This window comes from Antrostomus carolinensis, unplaced genomic scaffold (genome assembly GCF_000700745.2).
Source record: "Antrostomus carolinensis isolate BGI_N321 unplaced genomic scaffold, ASM70074v2 scaffold28736, whole genome shotgun sequence".
Taxonomy (NCBI): domain Eukaryota; kingdom Metazoa; phylum Chordata; class Aves; order Caprimulgiformes; family Caprimulgidae; genus Antrostomus; species Antrostomus carolinensis.
Genome location: NW_010324420.1, coordinates 3,729 through 14,119, shown reverse-complemented (window position 1 = coordinate 14,119; position 10,391 = coordinate 3,729). Strand labels below are relative to the sequence as shown.

The window sequence follows — 10,391 nt, the reverse complement described above, 5'->3', positions numbered from 1 at the left end:
GGGTCCTGCCCCCCCCTTCCCCAGCAATTCTTGTGCCCTGTCAACCATAAAAACGGTCGCTTCACCCCGGCCACCTGCAGCAGCGAGTTCTGCCAGCCCGGCCGCTCGCTCCGACCGACGAGCGCGGATCCTGCTCTGCACTCCTGAGTGAGCGGGACAAATCCTCAGCGGGGGGCAGATGGAGGGGGCTGGCGGATGGGTAGGTGGGATGCAGCGACCTGTTGATGTCCAGGGCGAGGTCTGGCTGCGGTGGGGCCGGGTGGCTCTCGGGAAGGGGAGGCTGGTCACAGGTTGACGTCCGTGACGTCTGTCGGCTGGCTGGCCGGGTAAGCAGCAGTCTTGGCAGCACTGTATTCCCCTTGGGGTTGGGATGCTTGTTTCAAGCTCTCGGCTAAAGCTGCCTCAATCTGCTCCTGACAGGCTTTCAGGCAGTCCTGTGGGAGAGGGAGCGAGACAAGAGGCCTCAGTTCTTCGCTGCTCAGAGGTGAGAGCCTTATAAATAGCTCTGAGCAGCTGCTGGGCTACAGCTCTGGGCCCTGGAGCATCTAAACACACAAGACAAAGAAGCTTTTCTCTGACAAGGGGCATCTCCAGCTCGTCTGTGCTTTAGGTCCCTCCCCAGGAGAAGCCCCACACTCTGGTTGTCTTCTCCCAAACCTCCCTGCTTGACCACGTTCTTGAGGAACGGATGTTGTGCTCATCGGAGCTTCCCAAAGCATCCGGGCTCATGGCTGGATGCAGCGTGTGATTTCAGCATCACGACAATCAGCTGCCGCTGCCGACCGAGAGGGGAGAGCAGAACAGCTCTGCACAGGCTGGGGTCAACCTTTACAACCCAAACTCCCCAGATCCACCAGCGACAGCCACCGGTATGCAGCAGCAGCAGCACGAGTGCACACACGTGGAGTCCCTCCTGCCTCTCCCAGGTCCTGCAACCCAGATCTCCTGGAGCTTGGTGTAATCCTGGATCTCTGCAGGGAAGCTGCCCATGTCCCTGCCCACATCCAAGCCAGGAGAAGGTGAATCCCCGCTGGGACACTTGCTCCATCACTTTGGGGGTCACTAAGGCAGCAGGACCCGACCCTCCCAGACCCAACAGCCACTCCAGCCACGTGTTCCCTACAACATCACCCACCATCCATGCCAGGTTGTGACAAGAAGGATGCTGTGGCCACAGAGCTTCTCACAAGGTTTTTACCCTCCTGTTCTCACCCTGAGGAGCCCCGTATGACTCACCCACACCACCCCAGGGCCCAGGGAACCCAGTGCTGGGGGGGACACCAGCCCCACAAACAGGAAGGCACAGGGGGCTGCAAGCAGCAGCACATCACTGGTAATAAAAACAAACCTCCCTCTGTTTCCCCCCATACGCTGTAACCAGAGGAGGAAACTCCTCCAACTCCAACACCTGAGCACCCTGAGGCACCAAGAGCCACGAGGCATCACCAATGGGTGCACCCCAGCTCCTTACACCGCGCCTGGGCTCTCACCGAGGGTAAGAGGTGGCATTTCACACCTGACGGACGGAGCCGCGCTGGACGCCGCGCGCACTCGCTGGATATTGTCACACATCGAAATCTCTTACCAGGAATCCACCACCGGTTCTTAGAAACTGACAGAGGATGTGGTGAGCGAAAATAGCAACGCCCACCTCCCCATCCCCGCTGCTTCCCGTCAGCGCGGCCTCCAGCCCGCCCGCGGTGAGCTCGCTGCAGCCCTCGCGCCACGGCCGCTTCATCCCTGGCCTTTCCATTGGTAATCTGGGCAGAAATGCTAAAAGCCACTCGGCCACACGCAGCCAGGTTCCTTTGCCAGCTGGCAAAGCCCCAGGGGCTACCTGCGAGGCAGCTGGGCTTGCCCCAGCCTGTATGCCCCGTACCTGTGCCATGGGGCTCTGGCTCGGGCACCCAGTGGGTCTGATCCTGCTCTGGGAGGGGTGAGGACTGGTCCAGAGTGGCTCCAAGCCCCAAGCCACAGCCAGCAATACATCAGCCACAGCGTGATGGCACAGCTCCTGCCAGCCATGGACCAGCACAGCCCTGCACCATCATCTCCATCCATCCGCACAACCCCAGCATTGCCTGGCTGAGCCCCAGCAGCTGTGGGAAGGGGATTTATGGAGCCAAAGGGGAAACTGAGTCACAGCTCAGGGACACTGCGAGGCCAGGTTCAGGGAGAAGTTTCAGGGTGCTTCCCCTGGGAGCCCTGCAATGCTGTGGATGTGTCCCCAGGGCTTCCTTCTGCTAAAGGAGCTGCTGTGGTCCTGCCCGTGCAGGGGCTGTTTGTGCAGCACCTTGCACCCAGGCAGGCTGTGGGGCAGAACAGATGCCCTCTCTGAGCTGAGGAGGGAGGGGAGCAGAGGTGTGGCGGGTCCCATTTCAGCTTCCCTCCCTGCTTCCCACCTGTTCCCTTCACCATCCCCAACCCAGAGCAGGTTTCAGCCCCTGCCCCATTCCCCACAGCAGCTTGAGAGCAGCTGGCTGCACTGATTCACTCTTTAAAAAGGCTCCAAATAACAAAAAAAAAAAAGCAAAAAAAGCCACATAAATAGATCAGGTCCCCCTCCTGCCCCATCCCCTCCCTGCCTGGACAAAGCCTTGTCACAGCCTCCCACCCGCTGTGGTGATGGCACCTCTTCCAATTCCCAGTGCTGCTGTCAGGGGACTGTAACCAACCCCGCGCCCGGCTGCCGGCATGAGCTCGGGCAGAAGAAAAGATCAAAAGGGGCCCCTGGCAGAAGAAAAGCTCCTGATTACCTCAGGAACGGCCTGGAAATGGGGAGCACAACAGGGTCCCCCTTCCCCATTCACAGGGCAGTGGAGGGGCAGGCAGATGCCCCCCACCATCCCAATCATAGAATCCCAGACTGGTTTGGTTTGGAAGGGACCTTAAAGCTCATCCAGTCCCAACCCCCCTGCCCGCAGCAGGGACACCTTCCACTAGACCAGGTTGCTCAAAGCCTCATCCAACCTGGCCTTCAACTCTTCCAGGGAGGAGCAGCCACAGCTTCTCTGGCCAAGCTGGGACACTGTCTCACCACCCTCACAGTGAAGAATTTCTTCCTAATATCTCATCTAAACCTCCCCTCTTCCAGTTTAGAGCCATTTCCCCTTGTTCTATCAGTAACTGCCCTTATAAAAAGTCCCTCCCCAGCTTTCCCACAGGCACCCCTAATGTCCCTGGCAAAGCCACTGTGCCAGCATCCTGAAACACTTTGTGCCCCCGACCCCCTTCCCTCCCGAGTCTGGGCACCTGCAACCAGACACCGGTAGAGGTGAGCAGATGCCGAGCCCGGCTTCTCCCTCTGCCCCATCCCACCTTGTCAACCCGATCCCACCAACACCTGCCCACGCAGGGAACAGACGTTCCCCTTTGTGCTGCTTTTCAAAGACTCCTGAGCTCACCCTGTTCTGTGCAGGCAGCACTCAGAGGCCAGGAGCCAACCGCAGCCACGGGACTGACCAAGGGTTCTGCATTTAGAGATGCTCACTCATCTCTAGGCATTCCCCAAACCAAGGTCAGCATCATGATGAACAGCCTCATTTCCTCTCCCTCTAAGAACAAGTGGCAGAAAGAGGAAAGGTTTTCACCAGATCCAGCAGCAAAACTGCTCGGCTCCTGCCCCAGGAACACTCACCACTTCCGTGCCGGTGATGCTGGCCAGCAGCTCGGTGATGGCCTCGCCGGTGAAATCGTTCACGGAGACCGTCAGGCCGTGGATCGCCGCCCCGATGCTGCCCGTCGCGATCATGGAGGGGGGATACAAGGCAAAAGTGTAGTCTAGAGCCAGGACAGGGACACAAGGGGCAAAAAGAAGAAGCCGTTAGCCAGGGTACACATGGTGAGTTCTTGGGACTGAGATCTCCCTGGAAAACTTAGAGAGGGACAGACAGAGGGGTTTCTCCAGCTTAGCAAGGAGAAATGGGGATGAAGCAATGGGAAAGAGGCTGAGCATCAGAGCAGCAAGCTTCATTCACCTATTTCCCTGGGCCTGTCTCACCAAAAGAGCTCCTGAAGAGGAGGGTGCTCTGGTGACTTCGAGTCAGGCTGATAAAAGCTCAGATTCAACCCTGCTGTCACCCTGGACATCCCGCAGCATGCGCAGCAGGAGGGGTGACACGGTGGCTTTGCTCTTTCCAGGCACCCACTGAGAGCTCCCAGGACCCTTATCCCACTTTGTCAGGGACAGAAAACATGTCATCGAGCAGCAAAACGCTCTGATTTGAATAAAACCAGACATTCAGCTCCCCAAAAAGCCAGGACGTTGGAGACCAGCCCCAGGTGACCCAGCAAGCCTGACTCAAGCCCAGGCTACCCAGTCTGCAGTGGCCACCCCACCCTGATGGGTGGCTCCAGCACGAGCAGGCACCCACCTGTGGCACACAGGGCGATGAAGGTCTGTGCGTGTTTCTTCACCAGCTCCATCTTGTCCTTAGGCAGCGGGAGGTGATGGAGGATGTGAGCCAAGAAATCATTTGCTATCACCGAGACCAGGTCCCACTTTAGCTTCTCCAGGACTAGAACCTCCCAATCCTGCAGGGTCAGACAGACAGAAGGTTATTCAGAGGGGCTGAAACACTCACCAGATTCAAGGGGAAGGGACAGGAGAGCAGAAAAATCCATGAGACTGCGAAGAAAGAAGGGAATGTCCCCACTCTGGGACTATGGCACAAACCCAGCCTTGAGCTGTTACAAAGCCAGGAGTAAAGATCAGAAGTGGGAGTGATAAATCTGGTTTCTTCTTTCCAAGGTGAAGCTGGATGAGCCTTCGACACTCCTCAGCTTTGCAAGGTTGCTGCGACAGCCCACAGAGGAAAAAACAGAGCGAGGAGCAGTAGGCACATCATTCCCATGTTCCTTCTCCACTCCCAAAAGGGGAGGCTGATGTCCAGGTCCCAGGAGCAATCCAGCTTAGGACTAAGGCCATTACAGCGGAGGGAATAGAGACACTCACCCCTCTGTGTGCCCCTCAGAGCTGGCCAACACGTTGACTCCCTCCCACAGTGGCTCCTTGGCCAGTGAACCACAGGAGGCAATAGCTGCTCTGCAACCAGCCCCTCCACACAACACGGGAAGGTGAAGGAAACACAACTGAGCCTTCAGGGCTGCATCCAGCCAGCCCAAGCTCCTGTATGAGATCTTCAATCCCTACAGAGCTCAGGGGCTGTGATCAGGTGCTGAGGTCTTCAGCCCAACAAACACTGGGCACACAGGTCTATGGAGGAGATCTCAGGCTGGGCATTTTATTTGAATAAAAATAGACATTGAGCTCCCCAGTGTTTTGGCAGAACCTCTCTACTCATCACACCTCTCCTCTGTCAGGAGAACCTTCAGTCTTGCTCAGTAGAGCATCCCCAGCAGCTTCTCAGGGGGAAGAGGCACTAAACAGCCATGCTAACACCCACCTCTCCCACTGACATACATGAAACACTCACTGACACTTCCCAGTTACATGCCAGGTGGCTGCCAACGTCTCTGTCCTGTGTTCTGGTCCTCCCTCTAAGCATCTAACAGAGATTTCTGTCATATCTTCCATGAGCTGGTCTCTGTGCAATCTGCAAGTTGGGGAACAGATGGTGGGAAGGTTGGGTGCTGCCTGCAGACCTCAGCTGGAGCCCAGGCTGCTCCTCTCATCTGCTCAGCCTCTCACAGGCTCTTCCAGCTCTGGGCATTAGTCCCAACACCAACAAGGAAACCAAAGTGCAGAGCAGCCATGGGAAAGCACTTGGCAGAGTCATCACCCAGCATGTCCTAGTGTTACCAGGTGGTACCACCACGGTGGTACCAAAGCACCCATCCAGCAAGCCATCAGCAAGGAGAACCCCTCGATTAGAGCTTTAGCACAGAATTTGGGACCCCTGCATTCAGTCCCCCACTCTGCCATCAATGTCAAGGTCTACGTGACGTAGCTAGAGTAGCAGTTGAATCAAACTCAGAGGCCACACACATACTGGTCTCACTGGGCTGGACAGCTTTGATGTTATGTCTGGGTATGAACATGCCACCAAAAGAGCAACCTCAGGAGAGGTGAGAACAGCATCTTCCCAGGATCGTTTCCCTTCCCATCCAACAGGAAGGTCACAGGTAGCCCAGACCCAGCCACCTGAGCCTCTCTGCTGGTCCCCATTCCCCCATCATCCTGAGCCATGATGAAGATTTCTGGCTCCCAATTTGTCTCATCCTCTGGATCAGCAGCAAATCTGGTTTTGGCAACAGGGTCCATATCTGCCAGAAAAGCCACAGAAGATGCCTCCAGGTCCCTCCTCCCCACTAACAGAGGGTGACAGTGCCCTGCAGATGTGCTGGGAAAGGAAAAGACCCTTCAGGAGCTGAAGCTCCAGGTTTGGAAGGACAGAGCTGAACTGGGATTTGTATCAGGTATCTCCATTTCAGGGCCTAGTCCTACCCAGCAGAGTATCTATTCTTTTTCCAAGTAATCTAGGATTACAAGGTCAGTGCTGCCCACAGACGTGCCAAAGGGCTGCCAGAACAGGTGCATTTGAAGAAGTGAGATTATTTTCCTCCAAAGGGCAGATCTTCATTTTATCTCTTTTTTTTTTTTTTCAAAAACCCACTTTTTCCCCTTACACAACAACACCAGTTTTGAGTTGCTTAAATGAGCAACGTTGCTCAACCTGCTCCAAAACCCTCCATGAGACCAAATGTGCCATTTGCCATTTCACACTCTGTATTTTTCCAACCAGAAAGCCGTGCTTCGCTCCTGCACACTCGTTAGTCTCCCATATGGATGGCCAACCTGCCAGCCTTTCTATATTTTTAAGCCAAATCTACAGGATAAAAAGCAAGAAGAAAATAAGAAATGAGCTCCAGAGCCTGAAGATCACAGCACAGGTCACCAAGGGTGCCTGGTTCAACAGGAGGATTGGAACAGAGGTGAGAGATCAGCCTTGGGTAAAAGAAGAAAAAAAAATAGGTAGTGCTGGTCACTGGTTAAACTGGAGCAAGGCAGTGAGGTGACACAAGGAAAGAGCTGCTGGAGATGGTGAGATCTGTGCGTTGTCCTTAACCTGTTGCTCATCTAGAGCCCACCAAGGGCAGCAGGTTGTGGAAGCCACTTGCTTGTGCATGAGCCCATTTCCTTGGGAAGGGGCACAGGACACTGTGGACACCTTTGGCAGTCAGTGTCCCGAGGGTGAGTGGCTGAGGCAGCTCCAGACTGACTTCTCCACGTGAGCTGGAGCACAGCCCTTTGGCAGGCTCGGGAAGAAGGTCAAAAGGAGGATCTGGAGATCACTGAGCACAAAGGGAACCCACTGCACCTCAGAGGAGAGCTCCTGAGCACAGAGGGGACACCAGCCCAGCATCATGTGGGCTCTTGCTCCTCGTCTTTCTTCCCACAGCTACTGGGAGTCACCAGAAGTACGTGATGTCCACAGTGGTGTGGCAGAGAGCCTGGCCCTGCTGGGACACATTTTATCTTCAGAAAATCCATGGTGCAAATCAGCTCAGCTGTGAGACCTCACCTGGGACAACCTGGCTCCTGCCATACCAGGACTGATCCGGGACAACAGCCTGTCCATTTGCAATGCACAAAAGCAGCTCTTGTCCAGCTAGCTCACAGGTTCACCCTCTTCTTAAAAAAAACCTCCTTGTTCCAAAAAGCCTGATCCCGAGACCCAGCCGGCACTCGAGATGCCAGCTGAAGGCGACAGGCGCCAAGGACTGTCACCAGCTCACAGGATTTAACTCAGGGAAGCCACTCTCCTGCCAAACCACCCTGCTTCTTGCTTCTCTCCTGCTAACCCTGGGGACTTCCCGCTCTCAGAGCAGCATGTCAGAGCCTCTGAATCACTTTATCTGTGGAAGAAGCAGAACAAAAGGCAGCAAGAGAGATAGGCGAGCAGGTCTGCAACGGGAGCGCCGCTCAGTATCGCAAACATCCTTTTCCTGGCATTTTGTTTTGCACCTAATTGAATCAGTCTCTGCCTGGCTAATGAAAGAGAGGAAGAAAGTGGAACATGTTTCTTTGTTTCTCCAGCTTGTGGAGCCCACCCTCCTCGTGGCAGGGCTGCAAGCTGCCAGCGCTGCCCCACAGAGCATCCCGTCACCGGGAATGCATCAGATCCCCCAGGACAGAGCTCCCCATGCTTGGCCAGCATTTATAGGGGTGGAAATTACACAGCAGCTGAGCTTCCCCTCTGCAAGTTTGCTATCTTGATCTCTCCTGGCTGCACCCCACAAAAAAAAAATTAAAAAATATATTTTTGTTAAAAAAAGGAGGAAAGCAGCGACCATCTCCCACTGCATCCCCTGCTCTGACAAGGGGATCTCAGAGCACAGTCCTGTTGCAGCTTCAAGCCCCTGGTTGCTGCCTCTGCACCCTCTCACTAAGACAGACCCAAGTCACAAAGCTGAGACTGTTTTACTCCATTTACAGCTCTGCAAACTCAGTCTGGGATGTGATAGTCACACCAGCTTCTCTCCTTCTCATGTAGTGACAGTCACTCCGTACATCAACCTCTACTCTCAGCAACACCCACACACCGGCTGTGCCTACCAGGAGTCTGTGTAAACCTGTCTGGTGAGGCTGCACAGGGAGCAGAGAGCCCAGCTCCTCTCTGCAGCAGCTCTGTCTGCAGGAGAGAAGGAAGTTGCGCTCGATTTTGTCACCCAAGTTGATAAGGTCCCATTTTACGTGATCACAGACTTGATGAGACACCAGCGAAGCGGGAGGAGGCTGCACTCATCGTGCTCGTGAGCTGACTCAAAAAGAAGGTGGAAAAGAGTTGTTGTTGGCCACCCACCCTACCCAGCAGCCAAGACACAGCTACAGAAATGAGCAGCCATGAAAGTCCATTTGCACAAATAAGAAATCTGGGGCAAACGTTTGTTTCCATCCCCTGAGCAGAGCTCAAGTCTGGATGTCAAGGGGAAAGGTGCTAACTTCAGATGCAGAAACGGTCACATCTATCCCACCCATGCAACAAGCAGAGTAAACAGTAAAATACAAGCATATATTCTGGAAAGTCAATGCTTTATCACATGGGAACATCTCTTTCTACTCAGTTGTCACCTCCTTTCTCTTATTTTCCCTCCTCATGGCCTGCTGTCACTGCTGCTCCCTTCATTATCTGCCTAATGGCTTGATCCTGCTCAAGGTCTTTGCTAGGAAAGACCTGGCAATTTGTAAAACTAACATTAGGTCAAAGATTTCAGAGGGAAGCCAACGTATTAGGAGCAAACCAGGCAGATGAAGGTGACCTACAACTGCTCTCCCCAACCTTCAAAAGCTGAACACTCTCTTGCACAGGCCAGAAAAGCCTTTATTTAAAAAAATAAATTAAAAAAATAAAAGAAAGGTAGGGTAGATAACGCCCTTGACGGAAATCCAACTTCCTCCAAATGGACAAGTCCCTCGTTGCATCATTTCCTTCTCCCTAGAATAACTTCATCAAGATTTTGTTTCAAATGCATCCTTTCTAAACTGCTGAGCTGGTGCCAAGCATCCCGGCAAGAGAAGGAAGGAAACCTCCTGGGAAAGCGAGCCAGCTTCCTCCGAAAGGCTGGGGAGGACACGCTGGAAGCTGAAATGGCACCGATCCACGAGAAGAGGCCAAGATACACCATTGTCCAAACCTTGATGAAGAAGCTCCCCCTTCTCTTCCCCTCCCCACCCTCTTCCACTGCAAGATTGTGAAAGAGAAGTAGTAACATTACCACGATTAGCACAGAGGAGGGAAACAGCAGCTCGCCCTGGTTTTGTAATCAGGGTATTAACTCTTGTCAGGTCCCAAAGCAAAGAGAAATCCTTCACCTATCTTCAGATGTTACCTCCACTCCCTCTTTAAAGTGGAGAGCAATGGGAGACTGGAGCAGGATCTGCTCCAAACAGGGTTAAACATCTACCAAAAGCAAACCTTCTACCAGGCAGGGAAAGATGACCACCAGATCATGGGCTACAGAGGATCTCCTGCCCAGACATCTCTGCTTAAGGGCTGTGGCTGCTTTGTGATGCCTTCTGCTCAGCCCTTTGGCAGGAATAAACCCCTGCACTGCTGAGTGTTCATGGTCATCCTCTTTGGAAAGAGAAAAGGGATCCTATTTGCCTGAAAAAGCTATCTTTGGCTATCCCTAGAAAAGACTTTTGACCCCCAAAATGAAGCCATTCTTGTCCACCTCAACTGCATATTGATTCCAGAGCACAAGGATGAGAGAAATCCACACCAACCATCCAGCTGTGCTTCCTACTGCACTGAGAGCAACCCAGGATCCTGGTGGGAAAAAAAAGAGTACAGGGAAGGAGAACTCTGGTACGAGACCTGCACAATCAGAAGTGAGCAACAGGCGGCAGACAGAGCTTTCCTCCTTCATCTCCACCCCAACGCTGCCCGGAGGAGGGAGAAGGGAAGATGAACATTGTGGCACTGCTT

The 10,391-nt window shown here is 53.9% G+C and overlaps 1 protein-coding gene across 1 annotated transcript in view; it reads right to left on the bottom strand.

Moving 5' to 3' along the window:
• Nucleotides 1-284: 284 nt before the first annotated feature.
• Nucleotides 285-10,391, bottom strand: part of LOC104527277 (G1/S-specific cyclin-D3) — a 12,523-nt gene continuing 2,416 nt past the window's right edge. Inside the window, exons 2-4 of the mRNA XM_010170951.2 lie at nt 4,374-4,533; nt 3,638-3,780; nt 285-434 (exon numbers count right to left, since the gene is read on the bottom strand). Of these exons, the coding sequence (XP_010169253.1) occupies nt 285-434; nt 3,638-3,780; nt 4,374-4,533 (453 nt within the window). The remainder of the gene's footprint in view (nt 435-3,637; nt 3,781-4,373; nt 4,534-10,391) is intronic.